We start from the raw sequence: 24,804 nt of genomic DNA, 5'->3' as shown, positions 1-24,804 counted from the left end.
CATCTCAAGGCCAGGAAAACCATGCCAAGGGCCTGCCATCAGATTCTGCCTAGGTGGTTTCTCTTTCTAGAAGTCCCCAAAATACCAAGATTCCTGCACATGACAGGAGGCAGTTTGGCCTGTTCATCTGATAAGCCTGTTCGGAACCCAAGAGTCTCCACTTTCTGGAGGGACCAGGCAGAGAGAAAGAGAAATATTTCAGTTTTATCCACAGAGGTGTAATTTGCCCAATTGCTGTAACTCATAAGTACCTTGAGGGGAAGGGCTTCCCATGTCTGGAAAGCACAGATCAAAACCAGTTAATGTCCCAGGCAAAATAAACCCATAAGCAGTATAGCCTTGTTTACTAGTTCACTCAGTAACTATTCCTTTTTGTTACCTGCTTTATGAAGGCATCAGCTTTTCCACTAGGATTTTAAACCAGTTCAGTGGTATTGTCTGAAGTTTATCAGAGAAATTTTTTGAACATGAAGCAAAAGAACCACTGTGCTACAGTGGAACTCATGGATAAATATTTTAAATAACTACCTTTATAAGTCTCTTTACACTTTTTCTTTTTGGTTTGCATATAGGATGTTAAATTTCCTCTTATGTTGGATGTGTATGAACTGTGTACACCAGAACTTCAAGAGAAAATGGTTTCTTTTCGATCAAAATTCAAGGATCTAGAAGATAAAAAAGTAAATCAGCAGCCAAAGGCAGTAGGTTCTTATTGCTCATTTTCTAATCTTACTAATATTGATTGATTGATTTTCTTTTTAGGGCTGCACCTGCAGCATGTGAAATTTCCCAGCCTAGGGGTTGAATTGGAGGTGTAGCCTCTGCCAACACCACAGCCACGGTAACATGGGCTCTGAGCCACATCTGTGACCTACACCACAGCTCATGGCAATGATGGATCCTTAACCCACTGAGCAGGGCCACGGATAGAACCTGCATCCTCATGGGTATTAGTCGGGTTGTTTCAGCTGAGCCACGACAGGAACTCCTTTTAATATGTTAATCTTTAATTTGTATTCCACATTCACTTTATATTGTTAAGCTATTAGTAAAAATGGATGAACCTGTATTTGGCATATATACAATCCTTCATATATTGGTGCAAGCCCTTAAAGTTGTAGGTGTATATTAGCATAAGAAAAAGAATTCTAGCTGTGTGAAATGAGTCCTTTATGGTAGAAAAAACTTAATATTTTCTTTTCCCTTAAAATCTGCAGCTTATGTTCTTTTCATATTTATCTCACAGCACTTTACATAAAATCTTGCCTTGTAAAATTCAGCATATTTTATTATTTTCCTTGTAAGTCACAGCATTATCTCCATTTTTTAAAAAGGAATTGGCATTACAGAATATTGGCTCATTTATGTTCTAATTGGGACAGTTTAAGTTGTATCTTTTAATAAGTGCTGCTGGTATGCCTGTCACTGTTAAAATTATAATCATAGCAACTTTAGTAAACTGTATAGTTTAAATTCAGAGAAGGGACAGCTGAATTATATGTTGGATTTTTTTTCTTCAAAAGGAAAAAGATACTTCCTGGTGACTAGAAATATTTCTAGTGTGATAATATATATCAGATTTTAAAATTAAATTCTTCTGCAGGTTATTGTATGTATGTGGTGTTAAGAGCAATTTTTAAAAATTTAAACTTTATTTTGAGGTAATTGTAAAATCACATGCAGTTGTAAGAAATAATACAGGAGTCCCCTTTGTGGTGCAACAGAAATGAACCTGACTAGGAACCATGAGGTTGTGGGTTTGATCTCTGGCCTCACTCAGTGTGTTAAGGATCCATAGCGTTGCCATGAGTTGTAGTGTGGGTCGCAGATGCAGCTCGGATCTGGTGGAGTTCTGGCTGTGGAGCAAGGCCTGCAGCTGTAGCATCAATTCAACCCCAGCCTAGGAACCTCCATATGCCATGGGTGCGGCCTTAAAAAAAAAAAAAAGAAACAATACAAAGAGTTCCCAAGTACCTTTTACCCAGTTTCTCCTAGCGGTAACATTTTGCAAAGCTATGATATCACAGCCAGGATATTGACACTGGTAGCTAGATGCAATGTATTTCCTCACCACAAAGATCCCTTATAGTACTTCTTTGTAGTCAAATTCACTTTCCTTTTGCCCTGCTCCTTCAAAAATTCCTAGCAACCACTAACATGTCTCCATTTCTGTGTCATTTCCAAAAAGTTACGTAAGTGAAATCACATAGTTTGTAGCTTTTAGGGATTGATTTTCTTTTTTCTTTTTTTTGCTTTTTAGGACTGCATCCGAGGCATATGGAGGTTCTCAGGCTAGGGGTTGAATCAGAGCTATAGCCACCGGAATACACCACAGCCACAGCAGCAGTATCAGATCCAAGCCTCATCTTCGACCTACACTACAGCTCACAGCAACAACAGATCCTTAACCCACTGAGAGAGGCCAGGGATTGAACCCGAAACCTCATGGTTACTAGTTGGATTTGTTTCTGTTGAGCTACAACGGGAACTCCTGGGGGTTGATTTTCTTACTCAGCATAATTCTCTGGCAGTTATAACAGTACTTACAGCAGTACTTCATTCTTTATTAGTATTAAAATGGTATTCTGTAGTATGGATATTCCACTGTTTTGCTTAACCATTTACCCATGGAAGGACAGCTGGATAGTTTACAGTTTTATCTATTTTGAATAAAGCTTCTCTGTAAACATTTGTGTTTGTAAATATAAATTTTCATTTGTCTGGAATAAATGCTTAAGAGTGTAGTTGCTAGATTGCATGGTAGTTGCATATTTCGGGTTTTTTTTTTTTTTTTGTCTTCTTTTTTTTTATTGGCTGAACTTGAGGCGTATGGAAGTTCCCAGGCTAGAGTTCAAATTGGAGCCACAGCTGCCATCCTTTGCCATAGCAGTGCCAGATCTAAGCCATGTCTGTGACCTACACCCTATCCATGGCACCCTGGATCCTTAACCCACTGAGCAAGGCCAGGGATAGAACCTGTGTCCTCCTGGATACTAGTTGAGTTCATTACTGCTGAGCCACGACAGGAACTCCTATGTTCAGTTTTTTAAGGAACTCATGTTTTCCATAGTGGCTGTACTATTTTAAATTCTCATCAGCAATGTATTGCTGATCCATTTTCTTTGGGTTTTTGCTAGAATTTGGTAGTGCCACAGTTTTTTATTTTAGCCATATGTGTAGGTTTGCACTGTGGTCTGATGGCTAATGGTGTTGAACATGTCTTCATGTTTTTATTTGCTGTTTCTGTGTCCTTTTTGGTGAAATGTCTCTTGTTTTCTACGCAGTTTCTCATTTTGCTGTTTGTTTTTTTTTTTAACTCTTGAAATTTTTTTTTTTCTTTCTTTTTACAGCTGTACCTGCAGCACATAGAAGTTCTCGGGCCAGAGGTCAAATTGGAGCTGCACCTGAGGCCTATGGCATAGCCACAGCAATATCGGATCCAAGCTGCATCTACAGTCTATGACCTATGCCACATTTTGTGGCAACACCAGATCGTTAACCCGCTGAGTGAGGCCAGGGATTGAACCCACGTCCTCATGGATATTAGTCAGCTTCTTAACCCACTGAACCACAATGGAAACTCCCTTACTCTTGAGTTTTGACAAGTCTTTATAAATACTAGTCTTTTGTCAGATTTATCGTTTCCAAATATTTTCTCCTAGCTTGTAGCTTTGTCTTTTAATCTTATTAACAGGGTCTTTTTATAGTGGAAAAAAATTTAATTTTGTTATAATCCAGTCTGGTTTTTTCTTTGGTTTCTCTTGCTTTTAGTGTTATATCTAAGAAACCATTGCCAGTAGGCCATGAAAGTTTATATTTTCTCATTAGGTTTTTATAGTTTCAGTTCTTCCAATTAGATCTTTGATCCATTCTGGGTTAGATTTTGTATGTTGGATGATGTATAGGTCCAAATTAAGTCTATTGCATGTGAGTAGTATCTGGTTGTACCAGCACTATTTTTTTTTTTTTTTTTTTTTTTGCTTTTTGCTATTTCTTGGGCCGCTCCCGCAGCATATGGAGATTCCCAGGCTAGGGGTCTAATCGGAGCCACCAGCTCAGGGCAACGCCGGATGGTCAACCCACTGAGCAAGGGCAGGGACCGAACCCGCAACCTCATGGTTCCTAGTCGGATTCGCTAACCACTGCGCCACGACGGGAACTCCTATTTTACTTTTTTTTTTTTTTTTTTAAATATCCACATTTTTTTTTTTGGCTTTTTTTGCTATTTCTTTGGGCCGCTCCCTCGGCATATGGAGGTTCCCAGGCTAGGGGTCTAATCGGAGCTGTAGCCGCCGGCCTACGCCAGAGCCACAGCAACTCGGGATCTGAGCAGCGTCTTGGTTGTACCAGCACTAATTATTAAAAAGACTGTTCTCTGCCCATTAAATGGTCTTGGCACCCTTGTTGAGAATCAGTTGACTGTAGACTTGAGTATATTTCTGGACTTTCGGTTTTATTCTCTTGATATATATGTCTGTCCTTAAGGCCAGTACTGAAGTCTTAATTGCTGTAGCTTTGTAGTGTTTGTAGCAAAGTACAGTCCTTCCGATTTTGTTCTTCAAGATTGTTTTGACTCAGCGTTCCCATTGTTGCTCAGCAGTGACAAACCTGACTAGTATCCAGGAGGACATGGGTTTGATCCTTGGCCTCGCTTAATGGGTTAAAGATCTGGTCTTGGCGTGAACTATGGTGTAGGTTGCAGATGTGGTTTGGATCCAAGTTGTGGCTGTGATGTAGGCTGGTAGCTGTAGCTACGATTCAACCCCTGGCCTGGGAACTTCCATATGCTGAGGGTGTGACCCTAAAAAATGACCAAAAAAAGAAAAAAAAAAAAAGAGATTGTTTTGACTCTTTTTGGTTTTTTTTTGTCTTTTTAGGGCCTCACTTGAGGCATATGGAGATTCCCAGGCTAGAGGTCCAATCGGAGCTATAGCTGCTGGCCTACACCACAGCCACAGCAATGCCAGATCAAAGCCATGTCTGTGACCTATACCACACAGCTCATGGCAATGCTGGATCCTTAACCCACTGAGTGAGGCCAGGGATTGAACCTCTGCTCACATGGATGCTAGTCTGATTAGTTTCCACTGAACCACGATGGGAACTCCAGTAGTTGGAATTTTGGTGGCGATTGTATTGAATCTGTAGATCAACTTAGGGAGTATTGCCATTTAATAGTTTCACAATCTGTGGACTTGAGGTCTTTTGATTTACGTAAGTCTTAATTTTTTTTCAACGTCTTCTAGTTTTCAGTGTATATTTCTTGGGTTAAATTTGTAAGCATTTTATGCCTTTTGATGTTTTTATAAATAGCATAGTTTTTTCAGTTTCATTTTTGCATTCATTGATTCAATTTATCTGGTATCCTCTACATTGTGAAAGTAGTTTATTAGCTGTTCTTCCCCCCACCCCCTTACTTTTTTTTGAAAGAGATTGTGTGGAATTTTGTGTTAATTCTTTTTTCAAACATTTGGTAGAATTGTCTAATCAGATGTCTGGTTTGGTTTGGAGAGTTCTTTATCAGGTGTTTTTAAATTGAAAATTCAACTTTATAGTTACGGGCTATTCAAATCATTTATTTCATAAATGGATTTGTTTTGGTAGTTTGTGGTTTTGTGGAATTGATCAATTTTGTCTAGCCTGTCAATTTTATGTGTGCAGAGTTGTTCCTAGTATCATTATTCTTTTGATGTCTGCAGGGTGCCTAATGATATCTATCCCCTGTTTCATTCCTGATACTGGTCATTTGTGTCTTCTTTCCAGTTTGTCAGTCTTATTGGAGGATTGCCAATTGTATTACTCTTTTCAAAGAACTGACCTTTTGTTTCATTGATCTTTCTCCATTTTTCTGCATCCAGTTCTATTGATTTCTACCCTTATTTCCTTTCTTCTGCTTGTTTTGGTTTCATTTTCCTCCTCCTTTTTCTAGGTCCTTAACCTGTGGATTTCTTATTTCGAGCTTTTACCTGTTTTCTAATGTATTCATTTAGTGCTGTTATTTCCCTCTCAGCAGTTCTTTCAAATTGTGTCTGACAAATTGTTATATCACATTTCCATTTTCATTAAGTTCTTGTATTATTATTATTTTTTTTTTTGTCTTTTTGCCGTTTCTTGAGCCGCTCGCGCGGCATATGGAGGTTCCCAGGCTAGGGGTTGAATTGGAGTCGTAGCCACCGCCTACGCCTACGCCACAGCAACATGGGACCCGAGCCGCATCTGTGACCTACGCCACAGCTCACGGCAATGCCAGATCCTTGACCCACTAAGGCCAGGGATCGAACCCGCAACCTCATGGTTCCTAGTCGGATTTGTTAACCACTGTGCCATGATGGTAACTCCTATGTTCTTGTATTTTTAAAAAATTTCCCTTTGGAGCCTTCTCTTTGACCCTGGATTATTTAGAAGTGTCTTGTTTAGTTTCCATTTGGAAATTTTCCCATTATCTTTTTGTTAGTGAGTCTAGTTTAATTCCATTGTGGTGAGAAGAAAACACACTCAGGATTTAAATTCCTTTAAATTTGTTGAGATTTACTTTATGACTCAGGATGCGATCTATCTTGGTGTATGTTTCATGGGCACTTGAAAAGAGTGTATAATCTGCTGTTGTTTAGTGTAGTGTTCTGTGATGTTGATTAGATCTAGTTGGTTGATGATGTATTTTCCTGTAACCTTGCTGTTTTTCTGTCTAGTTGTTCTATCAATTGTTGAGAGAAAAGTGGTGAAATCTTAACTAAAATTGTGGATTTGTATGTTTCTCTATTCAGTTCTTTTAGCTTTTGCTTTTCATGTTTTATGACTGTTATTTGGTGTGTACACATTTAGGATTGCTATGTCTTGTCGAGTGACTCTTATCTTTATGCAGTGTCCCTCTCTTGTGATTATTTTCTTTGCTCTGAGGTCTGCCTTATCCATTAATATTGCCATTGCTTTCTTTTTGTTAATGTTTGCATGATATATCTTTTTCCATTCTTTTACTTTAAATTTGTCCATATCATATTTGAATGTAGTTTCTTATTGACAGCACATGGTTGGGTCATAGTTTCTAATCCTCTCCTAACTTCTTTTTTTTTGGCTGCATTTGTGGCATATGGAAGTTCCCAGACTAGGGGTTGGAGCTATAGTTGGTGGCCTATGCCACAGCCACAGCTTGTGGCAATGCTGGATCCCTAACCCACTGAGGGAGGAGGGATTGAACGTTCACCATATTCTCACGGATACTAGTCGGCCTTGTTTGTGCTGACCACATTGGGAACTCCTGATTTACATAAAATGTTTTTAAATGTATTTCTTTGTAGCTTTTTTTGGTGGTTGCTCTAGGTGTTGTAAATATGTAAAGGAATGGTTAACCTAATTGCCTTTCTTTTGTTGCTGATCCTTTGGCTTATCACCTTAGCTGTCTTTTAAGCAGTTTGCCATTATAGTTTTCAGAACTTTATGCCCATCTGTCCAGATAATTCTTTTGTTTTGTATTAGACACAGAAATGGTTGAGGTGAGAGAAGTCCCACTAAAGACCCTTATCAAAAGTTGTAATCATGGAGTTCCTGTTGTTGTGCAGTGGAAACGAATCTGACTAGTGTCCATGAGGATTCAGGTTCGATCCCTGGCCTTGCTCAGTGGGTTAAGGATCTGGCTGTGAGCTGTGGTATAGGTTGCAGACGCTGCCCAGATCCCATGTTGCTCTGGCTGTGGCATTGGCTGGCAGCTGCAGCTCCTATTCAGTCCCTAGCCTGGGAACTTCCATATGCTATGGGTGTGGCCATAAAAGCAAAAAAAAGAAAGTTGTAAATCATGCCTGTTTTAGTATAGGTAAATATTTGCTGAATGAAATATTTAATTTCATTTGGCCTGAAGTGGCATGTAGCCATGGCTTAGATTTATTTAATATTATTTGCAGTAATTTGACATCTCTTCTTTGAGGCATCTTTTTTTGTTTTGTCTTTACCTATATAGCTTTTTTTTTTTCTTTCTTTTTTTTAGGGCTGCACTCTTGGCATATGGAGGTTCCCAGGTTAGGGGTCTCATCAGAGCTACAGGTGCTGACTTACGCCACAGCCATAGCCACAGCCACACCAGATCCGAGTCTGCAGCCTACACCATAGCTTATGGCAACACGGGATCCTTAACCTACTGAGTGAGGAGGCCAGGGATCGAACCCACAACCTCATGGTTCCTAGTCGGATTCATTTCCACTACGCCATGATGGGAACTCTTTTACCTATATGGTTTGATAGTGCTGTCGAAAAGTTGCAGAATTGGGTTTTCCTTTTCTGCCCTAGAGCAGTGTTTATCTGTATTCATTGATGTGCTTTAGCTTTAGTGGTTTGAAGTTGGCCCAGTAATCAGAGGATTTGTTACTTATACATATGAGATTGTATATTGTTGAAGAGTAGAAACGGGTTTAGTTTTATGTTAACTGTAGTTGTATCAGTTTAATAATTTATAAGGCAGACAACATTTTTTCTTTTGCCTGTAGAGAGTAAATATATGTGGGACTGTATACTCGCTGAGGATACAAATTTTATTTCCAGTATCATAATTTAAATTTTCTTTCTCTTCAGAGTGACAAAAAGAGTAGTCCCCAAAAAGAAGTTAAGTATGAACCCTTTTCTTTTGCTGATGGTAAGTGAAATCTTCATTTCAATAGAGTTTTACTGTGTGTTAAGGTTTTTTTTTTTTAAGATAAAATTACTCTCTTGCTACAGTTTTTCTTTTTTTAAAGACGCTGTGGTTGAAAGAAAATTGGGTTTCTTGAAGTATAATTTACTTTAATATCACATAGTAAAAACCACATTTTAGTGAATATATGTTCTATGGATGATAACATGCTTAAAACATCTTTCATGAAGCTTTAATTGGAGAGTAGTATCTTCCTGGATTTTAATAGAGTAGTACTTCTCTAGGCTAAACTTGAGTTGTTGCTTGTTACCTAACTTGAGAAAGCACATCCTCTTCGTAACTAATATGATTGGATTTATATCTTTCTTTAGACATTGGCTCCAATAATTGTGGATACTATGACTTACAAGCAGTGCTAACACATCAGGGAAGGTCTAGCTCTTCAGGCCATTATGTATCGTGGGTGAAAAGGAAACAAGGTAAGGATTCCATTTTATTTATTTATTTAGTCTTTTTTGCCATTTCTAGGACGCTCCCATGGCATATGGAGGTTCTCAGGCTAGGGGTCGAATCAGAGCTGTAGCCACTGGCCTACGCCAGAGCCACAGCAACGCAGGATCTGAGCTGCATCTGCGACCCACACCACAGCTCATGGCAACGCTGGATCATTAACCCACTGAGCAAGGGCAGGGACCGAACCCGCAACCTCATGGTTCCTAGTCGGATTCGCTAACCACTGTGCCACAACGGGAACTCCTGGATTCCATTTTTTTAAAATTGTTGCATACTTTTATGTAGAAGTTTCAGGCCAGGGATTGATCCTCTGCCACAGCAATGACCCAAGCTAGCTTGTTAAAGTGACAACGCCAGATTCTTAACCTGCTGTGCCACAAGAGAACTCCTGTTACATACTGTTTTGATAGTTTAGATTAAATTTTATAGCACATTTGTTCTCAAACTTTTTGGTCTCAGAAACTCTTTTATACTCAGGATTCCCACAAGAGCTTTTATTTTTGAGGAGTTCTCAATATTTACTAAATTAAAACTGAGAATAAATTAGTTCATAAATTAGTTAATAAAACTGACAGTAATGAAGTTATTACATAGTAACATAAATTACATTTTTTAAAACAAACCAAAAAAAGCAAGAAATGATATTTACATTTTCGTAAGTCGGTTTTGTCAGGCTTAGTAAGAAACAGTTGTACTCTTCTGTTTCTGTAACTCAGTCTCCTGCTTTATCAACATCACGTAACCTTTGGAGAATTCCAAAGCATACTTCAGAGAATGACGGGGGAAGAGGCAAATTATGCTTTAGTAATTTATGAAAGTAGCTGTAACCTTCATGGAACCCCCCAAAAGATCTTGAACCTGTGGTCCCTGGACCACACTTTGAGAACTGTTGGTATGTCAGATGGAATACTACCGTACACAAAATTACTCAGTACCTTTTTTGAAATGGAACTCTGAAAAGATTCTATGAGATTTAATTTCATTTTTCTCTTTTGCTCTTTAGATGAATGGATTAAGTTTGATGATGATAAGGTCAGCATCGTGACACCAGAGGATATCTTGCGGCTTTCTGGTGGTGGAGACTGGCATATAGCTTATGTTCTACTGTATGGCCCTCGCAGAGTTGAAATAATGGAAGAGGAAAGTGAATAGTAATCTTCATTCTAGCTATTTATGCTTAGGTGTGAAATAAATGTTATTTGTTGATCATTTCTATAACCCAGAGCTTTAGAGAAAGATATTTAGGTGGTTTTATGTGTTTCCCCTCATGTAGAACAAAAGAGGGTAGAAGCAGACCACTCTGTGTATCAACCTAAAAAATTACAGAAAAGAGAAAATTGCCTTTGGACTGTGCTGCCCTGGATAAAGGTGGCAGGAAGACATTTTTAAAAAGCTTATTTCTTGGATTAACTTTTAAAAATCCTTGAGTTGAAATGCCTTTCAGCTGTTACCTTCTGTGATAAATTCTCTGCCTTTTTCAGCCCAAAAGTCAACAATCAGATGTTTATTGCACACCTATTAACCCTATTGTTTGTTGTTCTTGCATGGTTCAGACCACCAGTGATTGAGTAGCTGCCCATCCTTTGCCTTATCTAACAAAAATGTGGCCAGGAAGGTGGAAAGGAAGTAAGTGTTGATCTCGTTGTGTAACTCAGTGCTGCTGTCCCCAACCCATGGAGACATGGGTACAATCAAGTATTTGTCCAGCCTGACTGTTGCTGGCTTTTCATGACTTTAAAATAAATTGTGATCAATAATAGACATTTGATTATACATTTATTACTGTGTCTCTGATGTACTATGGTTTGTACATTTAACTTTGCAATGGTTTTGTAGTAATCAACCTTAAAAAATGTTGACAAGCTCCGGTTGCTTATTTTTAGAAAATGAGGATATTTAATAATAAAAAAAAAAAAAAAAAAAAAAAAAGAGGGACTAATAGCTTTTGACCTTAAGTATTTTGTCTGTTGAGTGTTGGAGCTTGGCTGAAGTTCAGATACATTTAATACCACTACAGTTTTCTGCAGAAGGCTAGTTTAACTCTGCCCTTAGGCATTCATTTAAAAATACCATCTTCTTTGCCTGCTAGCATTATATTTCTGTTGAAATAACAAAGTTTTGGAGTTCTTTGGGTACTGAATGCAACCATGTTATCAGATGTGTTTCTTGGCTCAGCTGGGCATTTGTTTCTATTCCCTGTCACCTTCCAAATTCATGTTTATCTCAAACTTTAATACTAATGATCTTTAAAGTGATGGTGGAATATCAATAGATGGTAGGTTTCTTATATTTTAATACATTTAATTTGCTTTTCTTTTAGGAGCTTGACTGATTGCTAGAGAAAGGATAGAATATTAGCTAACATGTCTGATCTTGGGTTAGGTATTTATAATAAAGTTTTGGGGATTATCATAAAATCTCCTATCTCTGCTTATGCTGTTTTAAAATGCTCTGCTAATGGATAACAGCACTGATAACAGCTTCCTAGAGAATAATGGCCATTTTCTCTCAAGTTTGAATGATGTGCTATAATCTGAGAACACTAGGGGATAAAATAAACATTTCAGGGAAACTTATTTGTAGTAAGTTACAACATAACGCTTTGCTGTTTGGAGGACACTTTCACATATATCTCATTTGAACTTCATAAAAATCCCTGAGGTATGTAACCCTATTTTTCAGCTGAGCTTTAATAATTGGCAGTCAGTACTCCTGCCCTGGAGGGGGTGCAGAATGGAATAGGGATGATGAGACCCTAAGAATTGTGGTGATTCTTTTATATACTGGTATGATGCTTATAAATTTGCAAAATCTTTTTATTCACGGTGTTAGTTGGTGTGAACAATTCTGAGGATATAAATTTAGCAGTTAGAATTCAAATTTTCTGATTTGGAGGATGCTGTAGCTATTAGATCAGATAGGTTTAGAACAAAGTATATAAGCTTTACATGGAATTAGCATTTTAAAATTGTAATTCCTTAACTGTCACTATAAAAAACTTGATTTTATTTGATCCAAAAAAAGCATTATTCCAAAGATTTCTTAAAGTATAAGAAATTGGACTTAATATTAGTCATTTTAAACTCTTAAGGCTGTTTTAGAATTCAGCCTTGAATGTAAGATCTTTGAAAACGGGAGAATAAGAAAACATCTTGATTCCTGAGTGCACCTTTTATGCTGTGCCACCAGCACCAAGGCCCTTTTTGATACTGGGGCTGGATGACTGTTGGACTAGCTAGTGAAGTGAAGCCCAAGTGAGAACATTCACAGTGTAACAGATAGACTCTTGTAGCCCTCCTTTTAGCATTCAAAACAAGGACCTCCTAGAGACCCAAGGTTAACTTAAGTGGAATGGGAAAGGTAGATGATACTGTCTTCAGCCATTATACTACATAATGCTTTGCTGTTTTGCTGGAGGACACTTTCACATGTATCTCATTTGAACTTCCATAAAAATCCCTGAGGTATGTAACCCTGTTTTAACGACTTGAGAGGTTAAAATGAATTCTGAAAGGCTAAAGAACTAGGTTTTAGACTTTGCCCTGTATGTTTTAAAGCTGGGGGTTGGCCAGTATTCTCTGCAGTGGGCTAGATAGTAAATCTTTTTTAACCTTTGCAGGCCATCAGTCTTTGCTGCAGCTACTTAACTTTGCTGTTGTAGCATGAAGGGAGCCACAGATAGTAAGTACTTAAAAGAATCAACATGGCTGTGTGCCGTTAAAATTTTACTTATAAAAATAGGTGGCAAATGGACCATTGTTTGTTGAGCCTCTGCTTTGTGGGATTTTCAAGACAACAAGTTAAATTTTCTAATTACTAATAGCATGTGGGAAACTAATTTGGCATAGTGTATCTTAGGAAACGCCATGCCCCTAAATATTGCTTACTGACTTCATTAAAAATGTGTTTGACAAAAATATTATGTGACCTTGAGGTCACTTTATTTTGGCCATTTCCCCAACTTCCCTCCCTTTCCCCCCAACCCTGAGGTCAGTCATCAAGAGCCAGTATGCATTCTGTTGTTTTTGGAGCACCAGCCACTGTACAACAACTGTTATAAAAATGTTTATTGTTTACCAAAACCAGTGGACCTCTTATCAAATGCTGCTTGGTAACAAAATCTTATCACAGTTTTAATAATAAAAAAAAGAAGCTAACTATTTGTCTCATTGTCATTAGTTAGACTTTCTGCAAGGTCACTTAATCCGGACTTGTTGAGTGCACTGATGAGGTTCTCAGGTGTTGCGTGCACGCCCTCCTGATCCTGCCAGGCCACTAGGAGCTGCTTAGCTCGCATCTTCATGTCTTCGCTGTCACACTCAATCTGTCTAATTTCTGAGTCTTTCATTTCCAGGTAGGGAGCCAGAATCTTCCATTGTTCACCCAATTTGTTAGCAAATACTTCTATTTGGTCCCCTGTTACAGGTTTGTCTCGTCGAACATCAGGACCTAGAAAACACATGAAATGCAGATTATGAACAAAGTATGAGGACGTGTAAGATTCAAAGTATATAATGGAACATGGGGAAGCTGAGATATTAATCATCTTTTATTAGCTTTATTTTAAAAGACGGTTCTTTTGCATTTTCCACATGTTGAATTACTATTCTTATCATGATCATTGAGGAATCATTGCCTCTATTATAATTATGAAGGCATCTTCTGAAACCAGCTGCCCCAATCTAATACCCAAGAATTAAGAGGTATGAGTTGCCTTCAAATTTAAGTACTTTCCTTTCCAATACTTCCAAATTTTATTGTATAAGATGTCTTATTTTAAACGTTATTATCAGGCAATGTTCTAGATTCCTCACTATAAGAAACAGAGCTGAGATAAATGGTAGAAGTTGAGAAGTAGATCAAAATTAAATAACGTACCTCTCAACCAAGAACCCCAATCTTTTCCAATTTTGTAAAATAGCCAAGAAAATTCAAATCTTACTTTCATTTTCCTTCAGTAAAGCATCATTATCTTCCTCATCTTCATCCTCACCTGTTTTTATTTCTTCAGAAGGAGGCTAAAATGAGTAAGAAGAATGTCTTAAAAGAGTGCCAACTTCTAAAATAATATAACTGGGAGTGCTTATTATTTAGGTAAGAGATTCCAATCATGGGGCCCAAATGTCAGGTAAGGATCACAGTGGGACGGTGAAAACCTGAAGGTTAGAAAGGCCCTTTGCCCTAATGTGGGAAGAAGGGAGCCAGTAAGAAGTATAGTAAAATGACTTGCAAGGACCCAGCAAATAGTAACAATGCTTTAGGAAGACTAGGGGAGCAACCATGTCCTTAAGTGGGTTTTTTTTGAGTAATTTTCTTAGATTTGATGCACATAGTATAGTTATTACCATACTGTACTGGAAAAGAACAGAGTAGAACAATACAGGCCAGGTTACCTACTGCTACCCCCAAAGGCCCTATCTTTGATAAAATGTAATGCTTTGGCAAAACAGGAAAAATAAGTTTACCCAAAATATAATAAATTAATAATTTTTGATATAGCACGTAAAGTTACCAATTTATGTAAGTGTAATACACATACACATACACACACACACACAGTGCATCTTCCTCATTCTAAAGGGGGTTTGTGGATCATTTTTTTCATGTAATAAAGGCTAAATTCAGCTCTTAAAAAAGGAAGATAATGCCAACTAAAGGATGAAAAAATTGGCCTATATTACTTACTGGTAATTCCTTGGCTAGCTTTATTACCATGTTTTCAAGATATTCTGGCAAACTTTTGAACTGCTGGTTGGTTGGCTGGAAGAAGTGAGGGCTTCTCCGAGCTAACAGTCTCAGGGCTCTCCAACCGTAATTTGAATTGTTCACAGCCCTATAAAAAGAGATGCCAGTCTTGTAATTGAGTGTTTTATTTACATGTTCCCTTCTAGTGCATGGAACTTCACCACATGAAATAATGTCCTCTCAGGTCAGTAGCTGAGGGCACCATCTCTTCCTTGTGATCATAGCCCTACAGAACGTCTCAGTATGCAGTTCTCTTACAAATCAGAAACCAATGGAGTCCAAAGAGGCAGGTTCATATGTAGCAAACACAATTCAAAAGTTTACATACTTTTTTGGTCTTTTTAGGACCATACCCACGGCATATGGAAGGTCCCAGGCTAGGGGTTGAATGAGAGCTGTAGCCTCTGGCCTATACCACAGTCACAGCATCACCAGATCCAAGCCTTGTCTGCAACCTACACCACAGCTCATGGCAATGCTGGATCCTTAACCCACTGAGTGAGGCCAAGGATTGAACCCATGTCCTCATGGATACTAGATGAGTTAGTTACCACTGAGCCACAATGGGAACTTTAAAAGTTACATCTTATTTAAGTTAAAAGTCTGTTAGTATGTGTCCAGGACTTGCTAGGTGCTGTATGTGCAGGACAGAAATCATCTGCCTGGTCATATAGTAAGAAAGAGGTTCACTACCTTCAGTGAGTTGATAACCAAACTAGCAATGTCACCTGCAGATGTGAGTTTCAGAATATTTTATAAATAAAACAGTTTTGGATCATGTTAATCAGTATCTGCCTTTTAACATTTATGTAACAAACTGTAATTTGCCAAATGTCAACCTCACTGAGTAAAAATGGCTCCAAAACTAAAAGGGACACATCCAAGAGTCAACACCATAAGCAGGGATGCCAAGAATAGACTCTATGAACTCTTCACTAATGAAATAACAGGTGGTAAACAGTAAGGTGAGAAGGAAAAACCTCAGGGAAATTCTGAAGATAATGTTCTTCTGCAAACAGGTAAGCTACAGAGAATCCAGAGCACAAATGTGAGTTTTTACAAATCATTTGAAAGCCCCCACAAGTTCTAAGAGTAGCAGCCTGGTATATTAGTCATTGCTTACAAATGAGCTTCCACCTCTGAGATGGTGTGGCACCTAAAATACTACCCCTATACAGTGCATGGTTCAAAGTGAACCATTTTATTTAATGTTTAGTATGTATAAGCCATGAAATGGGTACTATGACTGTTTTAACAGATGAAGAAACATGCAAAAAAGGGCTTAAACCAGCCCTTAGAAGCCTAGCTAGCAGGAGGTAGGATCTGGATCTCGGGAGTGACCAGGCAGGCTGATGAGAGTAAAGGGCACTTAGACCATGTGCCAGGATGCCTATTTAAAACCATGGGGCTGTGTGGTGTCTCCTGGAAGATTCAGATGAAGAAGCTGAGACTGACTCCTGTAGTTATTCCAAAATTGGAGAATTTGGCAGATGGTCTGGAGCCAGCAAAAGAGACTGAGACAATGAGGCAAAAGGAAAAAGCAGAGAAGAGTGTAGTTTCACAGGTGTCAAGGGAAGAAAATGATCAACTGGCGAATGCTGCTGGAGAGAGGTCCAAAAAATAAGTGACCTTGGTCAGCTATTTTAGTCGAGTGACTAGAAGATCACCCAGCAGGCACAGGCTGGCCAGGGAGAATAGATGAGGAAATGAAGGCGGAAATTATCAACAACTGATGGATATAGTGTGATTTGAAGGGGAACAGAGAAAAGAGGTGATAAGAAGTGGGCTCAAGGGGGGATTTTTCTTCTTAGACATAACCATGATTCTAAGTCCTGCTTATTAGTTGATGGGAATGGTTGCTGAAGTCAGGATGTGTCATAATATGAACTTGGCATATAAACTCACTGAAGCGGAGAAGTACTATCAAACCATGATTCTAAGTCCTGCTTATTAGTTGATGGGAATGGTTGCTGAAGTCAGGATGTGTCATAATATGAACTTGGCATATAAACTCACTGAAGTGGAGAAGTACCATCAACTCTCTCCCTTGCTAAGCATTCTAGTATACATACAATTTTTAAGAAAAGGTACTAGAGATCAGCTGAGGAGAAACATTACTTACTTGTACTCATTTTCAACCATGTTTTCAGGGTCTGCCTGTTCAATGGCTTCTTCAAAGAATTCCTCCAAAGTTGGCATGTATTCCCTGGGCGTTTAAAAAAATTACTAGTGAGGCTCATGTGTGTTTTATAGACATTAAATGGTGGCAGTAAAGATTCTAGTGATACCCGCACTCAGTTACAGTCAGATTACTTAGGAACTCAGATTTTTAGGGATGTAAATGACTCTAAATTTCTCAAAGGAGTTGACAACAAAGAGAGGGAAGTGTGGTACTACACCATCTATAAACTATAGTCTCTGAAACACAACAGCCACGGCAGTTACATGGTTAACATATGTTAGGGGTCATAGAGGACAGCCAGGGGTTTAAGACCATCTAAATTTTACCAGCAAGCAGGAAATTTTCTCATCATGTCCACATCCATGAATATTTTTTTCTTTAAACCAAAATTAAACAAAAAAAACCAGACCACATGGAGATTTTAAGAATTTAACGAGCTTATTTAGTTACCATGGTAGCATGATTGGTTTTTAATTGCATCTTTCTTGAATTTGTTTTTAGAAATAAAATTTGATATAGTCAAGCAAATAAGACACAAGAATCTGATCAGAAGACATCTTTGATTAAAATGAGAAAAGTGAGCTCTCTAAAAGAAAAATCAAGTATCAAATCTTATTAGGATTTTCATTACAGTGACATGCTTTCAAACTGGCAAACATTACAGACCTGTAAGATTCCTTCTGAGCTCATGACTACTTTTTCCTACATAGCACAGCAGATAAAACAACTCACTGAAATCTCGACTATCATTCACAAATACATGGAACCACTGGCTAGTTTTACAATTCCTATATACCGCAAGCAGTCAGGACTACGGTAACAAACATCCTGGCTCCTACTTCAGACTCAGGCACCTCTCTCTAACCTCGTTCTCCTCTTTCCCCAGAGGCAGCCATTCTTTGGAATGTGGCATTTATCATTCATGTATGTGTGTTTTTCTTTCTTTCTTTTTTTGGCCATACTTGCAGTATGTTGAACTTCCTGGGCCAGGGATCAAACCCATGCCACAGCTACAACCTGTGCCACAGCTGCAGCGATGTCAGAACTTAACCTGCTGTGCCACAAGGAATTTCCTAATGTGCATTTTAAAAGAAATTATATATATAGTTTTGAATATTTTCAAACTCTCTATTAATGGATTCCTTTTTTTTTTTGGTCTCTTTAGGGCTGTACCCTTGGCATACAGACTTTCCTGGGCAATGGGTCCAATCAGAGCTGTAGCCGCTGGCCTATGCTACAGCCAGAGCAACGCCAGTTCTGAGCCACATCTGCGACTTACACCACACACAGCTCACGCTGGATCCTTAACCCACTCATCGAAGTTCAGTGATCAAACACGCATCCTCATGGATGCTAGTAGAGTTTAACCACTGAGCCACGACGGGAACTCCAATGGATTCCTTCTTGTACCCTTCTACACCCTGACTTTTCTGGAGCAGGCATGTGTTGGTACAGGAGCCCTCATCCTCATTCCAGTGGCGTCCATTATATGAACACGCCACAAGCTACCCGTTCTCTAGATAGCTGCTTTTTTCCACCTTGTGCTATGATAGTGCTAGGTTAACCCTTGTACCTGTCTCCTTGTGCAGATGAGTTGATTTCTTTAGACACTATGTTTTTCAAACCTCCACTGCAACCCACAGTAAATTCATTTTATATTGCAACCCAATACACATACAAACATCAAAGTATGTTATCATATGTGTAAGTAAAGCTTATGTTTCACAAAAGTATGTTTTCTGTTTCACTTACAAAATGCTGACGGTGGGAGTTCCCATCGTGGCACAGCAGAAGTGAACCTGACTAGGAACCATGAGGTTGAGGGTTCGATCCCTGGCCTTGCTCAGTGGGTTAAGGATCTGGCATTGCCGTGAGCTGTGGTGTAGGCTGGCAGCTACAGCTTTGATTGGACCCTCGCCTGGGAACATCCATGTGCTGAGGCTGTGGCCCTAAAAAGACCAAAAAAAAAAAAAAACCAAAAAAAAAATGCTGACGGTAACTTAATAAATTGACTTCAACATGCAACCAGTGATTCCAACATGACATTTTAAAAGAACTGTTTTAGAATCGGTCTGCCCAGGAACAGAACTGCCTGGACTATGCACATCATTAACTTCACGTTATTGCCAAACTGTTTTTCAAGGTGGCTGTCCAATTTAGGCTCCCGCCAGCAACATTAGCAAATTATTTTTATCCACAGTTCTTATATCTCGGTATTTTAAAATGACTGAATTTCTTGGCTGTGACGATGCCTGCTGTTTTTGTTTTTTCCCTTTCTAGGGTCGCACCTACAGCTTATGGAAGTTCCCAGGGTAGGGGTTGAATCAGACTTGCTGGCCTTCGCCAAAGCCACAGCAACCCTGGATCCATGCTGAGTCTGTGACCTATGCCGCATTCTCAACCCTCTGAGCAAGGCCAGGGATTGAACCCCCATCCTCATGGATACTAGCTGGGTTCTTAACCTGCCGAGCCACAATGGGAACTCCCATCTGCCAGTTTGTTGAGATTACGTTTTTAGGAAATAAAGTTTAGACCATCAATATATTTCTTTTTGTTTTGCTTTTTAGGGCTGCACCCGCAGTATATGTAAGTTTCCAGACTAGAGGTCCAATTGGAGCTGCAGCTGCTGGCCTAAGCCACAGCCACAGCCATATGGGATCCAAGCCGTGTCTGCGTCCTACATCACAGCTCACAGCAACACTAGAACCTTAACCCACTGAGCAAGGCCAGGGATCGACCCTGTCCTCATGGATACTAGTTGGGTTTGATACTACTGAGCCACGAAGGGAACTCCATTACAGCTTTTTTAAAGTAAGGACTGCTGATGATAGCTCACAGTTTTAGTATGAAAGTAACTATTTCTCAATCACTTTTGACTAACCCCTTGTTTAACTTGTTACAGAATTCTGGATTGATGATAATTTCTTTAACACTTGGAAGCTATCATTACATTGTTTTCTGGTCTCCTTTGTTCTTGAAGTCTGCTGTCAGTCTCATTTTGTACTTTTACAGGTGATTTAGTTTTTTCCCCTGGTGACTTTATTACAATGCACAGAGATATGGATTTGTTTTGTTTATCCCACTTAAGACTTGTACTCCTTGAACCTAAGAATTCATGCCTATTTTCAGTTCTGAGAAATTCTTTTTATTTATTTAGCTTTTTAGGGCTGCACATGTGGCATATGGAGGTTCCCAGGCTAGGGGTCCAATCAGAGCTACAGGTGCCAGCCTACGCCACAGCCATAGCAATACAGGATCCGAGCCACGTCTGTGACCTACATCACAGCTCACGGCAATGCCAGATCCTTAACCCACTGAGCAAGATCAGGGACTGAACCTGCAACCTCATGGTTCCTAGTCGGATTCATTTCCCCTTTGCCACGATGGGAACTCCAGTTCTAAAAAATTCTTAATTCAAATACTTGTTAGACGACCTCATTCTATGGTCTTGACTCTTTATTTTCTAACTCTGATCCTTCTGTAATGCTTACTGGCTGATTACTTAATCATTAATTCTTACTTCAACTCTTGTCTAGTCAGCCATTTAACCTGTTTTTAAATTCTGTAATTTAAAGTGACTATTTTCTTTTTAAAATTAGTCACATCTTTAAAAATTTTATACAATTTTAAAGGTAATCTTCCATTTATATTTATTATGAAATACTGACTATATTCCCAGTGTTGTACAAAATGGCTGTATTTTCTTACTGCTAGAAGAATTACTTGGTTTTTCAAATTTGCCTGGTCCTTTTTAAGAGTGTTGTGTTTTTATTTTCAATATGTTCTTTTATGTTGTTATCTTAAATATGCTCATTTTAAGCCTTTATCTGATGGTTTTATTATTCGAAGTGATTGTCTAACTTTTGTTGCCTGTTCTAGCTGCTGATTCTTAGTCATGGTAGATTGTTTTCATCTTCAGACTGACTTGTAGAATCCTTGTAGGGTTCAGGTTGAAGTTGTGACCCTCCAGAAGGTTTTCTATCATCAGCCCGGAACTTTTTAGTTCACCCTCTTAACTTGTTCCTTTGCACTGCTGGTAGTGTAAATTTAAACCCCAAAACCACATTACAGACCTGTGGTTATAATTTCTTAGAGAATAGTTTTTCGCCCATACCTCAGGAGAAATGGATCATGAGCTCCTTGCTTCCTGTGCTAGTGAACAAGCCCCCCCCCCCCCCGCCTCCTGCTCTGTCATTTTACAGATGGTATGTGTCAAGGGCCTTGGCTTTATTCAGGGAAACTCAGTTATATATTTGTGCAGGCCTGAGGCCTTACTTTCTGATAAAACCCACATTCTCTGGTTCTCCAAAGTGGGAATCATGTGCACTACTCCCCAGCTAGAAGGAACTGCAACATTAGTTCACACTTTGGTTGTTAGTTTCCCCTTCTTTTGTGAATCCTTATTTCTTTTGATTGCTACAGTTATCATCAGCACTTTTAAGTGTTTTGTGGAAAGCTGTATTCTCCTGGACCAAAGTCAACCACAATAAACTTTAAAATTTCTTTTGAGCTCTACTTACAGGTGTCAAAAAATTCTACTCTAGTTATTACCATTTAAGAAAAGCAATACTTGATATAAAACATTTTAAACTTGCCTTGTCTCTGATTTACAGGCTTCCATGTTATCAGGACAGAGATTCCAAAGCCTTGTTAACTCTTCACTATAAAACAGACACAAAAATAAATACACTTTGTATGGACACAATTCTTTTATACCTTAAAAGTATAAAAATACTTAAATAGTGGATTTTGGGGTGGTGATGAGTTTTACTTTTCATCATTAATTTTTGGCATTTAGCAAATTTTCTATATGAACATATTTAATGATAACTGATAACCATTACTTTTTTCTAAAAATATTCAAGTGCAGTATAAAGCAATGAATAATTAGCTGGAAAGTAAAACACAGGAAAGGATTATACTACCTTGTAACAGCTAGAAGCCAGCTGGATCACCACAGCAATTATACTGTCTGTGACACGGAAAAAATGGCAGAACCTAGAGCCATGGATTTTTGGAAGCAGGAGACAAATGGACGTTTGTCTCATTGCATGAACCCACATCATGTGCCCTATAGACTGACAGGGTGCGGTTTGCTTCAGTCATTATGTATATACCAGACACACAAAAAACTGGAAAAAAAAAATCTGGGAGTTCTTACAGTAACACCCTTACAATATAAAAAAGCAACTATAATAACATAACACCCCACCTATGCAAACAGGTTAACCTACTTTCCCATCAGAATTTTTTTGTTGGGTCCTTTCCCTAGGAAGTCCTCTGGTGCCGTTCTCTTCCTTACTACTCTTGTTGGCTTGGTATCTGATGTTCTGTGGTGAACAAAACATACTGTAGTTTCACATAGATAGCAGAGATGGAATAATGTTTAATGTAAAGGAAAATTTAATTATTGTTTTCTTCCTAAAAAGAATGAAAGCTTCATATTATATTACACTCATTACAGAGAAGACAAAAATGCCATACCAGAGGACAAATTACAAGGTGTGGGTACACAGGACTTTTTTCCAGTAATTAATAATAGATCAGTTTGTTCTGGGAAGGTGGACAAGAAATTTGAGATAAAATAGAAGTATATCAAAGTGGTTATATTTTTTATTTATTTTTTTTTAGGGCTGCACCTGTGGCATATGGAGGTTCCCAGGCGAGGGGTCAAATCAGCTGTAGCTGCCAGCCTACATCAGAGCCACAGCAACGCCAGATCTGAGCCACATCCTCGATCTATACCACAGCTCACGGCAACAATGGATCCTTAACCCACTGACTGAGGCCAGGGATTGAACCTGTATCCTCATGGATACTAGTCAGGTTAGTTTCCACTGAGTCACGACAGGAACTCCCAAAGTGGTTCTATTCTTATAGAGTTCAATTTACATGTTTTATATGAAATATATTTACACAAAATATACATGATGTAAAATAAACTCTATTTTGAAATGCCTTTCTGATATTGTTTGAGATGAGTATATATTCACCTTTCTTTCACAAAACTTGGGCAGCCTTCATTTTTCCAAGAGTTCCAGTTTTCTTCAGTGTTTAATATATGCTGGGAAAAAGAAAGAAATTACATTTGTATAATAAAGCCTTTGAAACTTGGTGCTAAGAAGACTATGTAAATGTAAAATACATACCTCTACCATCTTTGAAAATCTTTCTCCATCAGGGGGGTTTTCAGATAGTAGCTGTGATTAGAAAGAATATACTAAGCTTTCAACAACTTTCTGCATCATAGGAGTGGTTTGTAGGCAGAGAACCAAGAAGTGTTTGTGATCTTGTACCTGAGCTTAACTTTATCCTTATTTTCCTATTTGGGGCTGAAACAAAGAAAATTCTAAATTTTCATTTTGTTCAATCATGGGTTTGTTGCGTGATGAACTTACTTGATAAACTGATTTTGTAGTATCTTCAATCCAGAGTGATTGCTCATCAGTTAAAACATAGTTTGAACTAGGAAACAAAGCAATAAAAGCATGCATGAGTTACAAGAATATATATTCAATTTTAATATACCATTTTGAAGAGACACGAAGCATGTAACAGATAAATGAACCACACTGTAAGTAGTGTCAAAAATTACCAAGATAAGAACAATTACATTGAGAAGATTATAAGAGAAAGTTCTTGCACTTCATCCTCCAGATAAGATGGACAGAATGAAGACATGAAGGTATATAAAAAGAAATAAAACATGCAATGAATCAATCTGATTAACTATGAACAATGATTGTTTCCTAAAATAAGTTCAAAGTGGGATTAAAAACCTTGGAGAAAATAACATATTCCTCTCCAGAATGTACATTCAAGTAAGTCACGCTACATTCCTTTAAAACGCATTCAAAATACAATGAATAAAAAGCCCCAAACCTGGAGTTCCCGTCGTGGCGCAGCAGAAAGGAATCCAACTAGGAACCATGAGGCTGCGGGGTTCGATCCCTGGCCTCGCTCAGTGGGTCAAGGATCTGGCGTTGTCATGAGCTGTGTTGTAGGTTGCAGACACGGCTCAGATCCGGTGTTGCTGTGGCTCTGGTGTAGGCCGGCAGCTACAGCTCTGATTGGACCCGTAGCCTGGGAACCTCCATATGCTGCAGGTACGGCCCTAAAAAGACAAAAAGACAAAACAACAACAGAAAAACAAAACCCAAACCTAGAGAAGGCTGAAGGCAGACCCAAACTGTTAATAGCTGCCCTCCCACTATGTACTAGGTGCTTTGTATTTTACAGCCATCTAATAAATATTGATAGACTGCCAAGTGTCAGGATCTAAGAACTTTACATTATTCATTTAGTTCTCCTAACAAGGATGTGTGTATATATTAAACAGATTACAGAGACTTAAAGCCATAAAGCTTGAATTCAAACCAAGGTCTGCCTTGAAGTCTTTTTCTCCCCCACAGCCATTTGATATGGGATCTCATTCCCCAGACCACACCAGGGTTTGAACCTGGGTGGCAGCGGCAAAATTCTAACCACTAGACCATCAGGGAACTCTCAAAGTCCTTGATCCTTCTACTGTGCTATACAACAGACGATACACAGAAGGATACCAAATAACACTTTTGAGTGCTTGCTATGTGTTATCTTAAAATTACAAGTCTGAAAGCTGAACTGTAGCTAGTGAGTGATGAAAGTAGGATTCAAAACCAGCAGGTGGAAAGCCATGTTCTTTAAACAACTAACACAACGCTACTCTGCAAACTTTCAATAACATCTAGTAACTGAGCTCTGCTTC

General features: G+C 38.6%; 2 protein-coding genes across 5 annotated transcripts in view; one reads left to right on the top strand and one right to left on the bottom strand.

Annotated features, from left to right (window-relative positions):
- Positions 1-13,287, top strand: part of USP14 (ubiquitin specific peptidase 14) — a 51,797-nt gene extending 38,510 nt beyond the window's left edge. The window contains exons 13-16 of one of the 3 annotated variants that reach the window (XM_021096159.1): positions 573-701; positions 8,560-8,620; positions 8,989-9,096; positions 10,134-13,287. In XM_021096159.1, the coding sequence (XP_020951818.1) occupies positions 573-701; positions 8,560-8,620; positions 8,989-9,096; positions 10,134-10,282 (447 nt within the window). In that variant the 3' untranslated portion in view covers positions 10,283-13,287. The remainder of the gene's footprint in view (positions 1-572; positions 702-8,559; positions 8,621-8,988; positions 9,097-10,133) is intronic. The other 2 variants (XM_021096161.1, XM_021096162.1) reach the window with 2 other exon arrangements.
- THOC1 (THO complex 1) overlaps positions 13,083-24,804 on the bottom strand; it is a 48,864-nt gene continuing 37,142 nt past the window's right edge. Inside the window, exons 13-21 of one of the 2 annotated variants that reach the window (XM_021096157.1) lie at positions 23,456-23,522; positions 23,207-23,257; positions 23,051-23,121; positions 22,292-22,387; positions 21,653-21,718; positions 16,998-17,081; positions 14,816-14,963; positions 14,073-14,148; positions 13,180-13,579 (exon numbers count right to left, since the gene is read on the bottom strand). In XM_021096157.1, the coding sequence (XP_020951816.1) occupies positions 13,284-13,579; positions 14,073-14,148; positions 14,816-14,963; positions 16,998-17,081; positions 21,653-21,718; positions 22,292-22,387; positions 23,051-23,121; positions 23,207-23,257; positions 23,456-23,522 (955 nt within the window). In that variant the 3' untranslated portion in view covers positions 13,180-13,283. Of the gene's footprint in view, positions 13,580-14,072; positions 14,149-14,815; positions 14,964-16,997; positions 17,082-21,652; positions 21,719-22,291; positions 22,388-23,050; positions 23,122-23,206; positions 23,258-23,455; positions 23,523-24,804 lie in introns of both variants that reach the window. The other variant, XM_021096158.1, reaches the window with a different exon arrangement.

This window comes from Sus scrofa, chromosome 6 (genome assembly GCF_000003025.6).
Source record: "Sus scrofa isolate TJ Tabasco breed Duroc chromosome 6, Sscrofa11.1, whole genome shotgun sequence".
Lineage (NCBI taxonomy): Eukaryota > Metazoa > Chordata > Mammalia > Artiodactyla > Suidae > Sus > Sus scrofa.
Note: the sequence above shows the minus strand (reverse complement) of the source record. Positions and strands in the feature narration are given on the sequence as shown.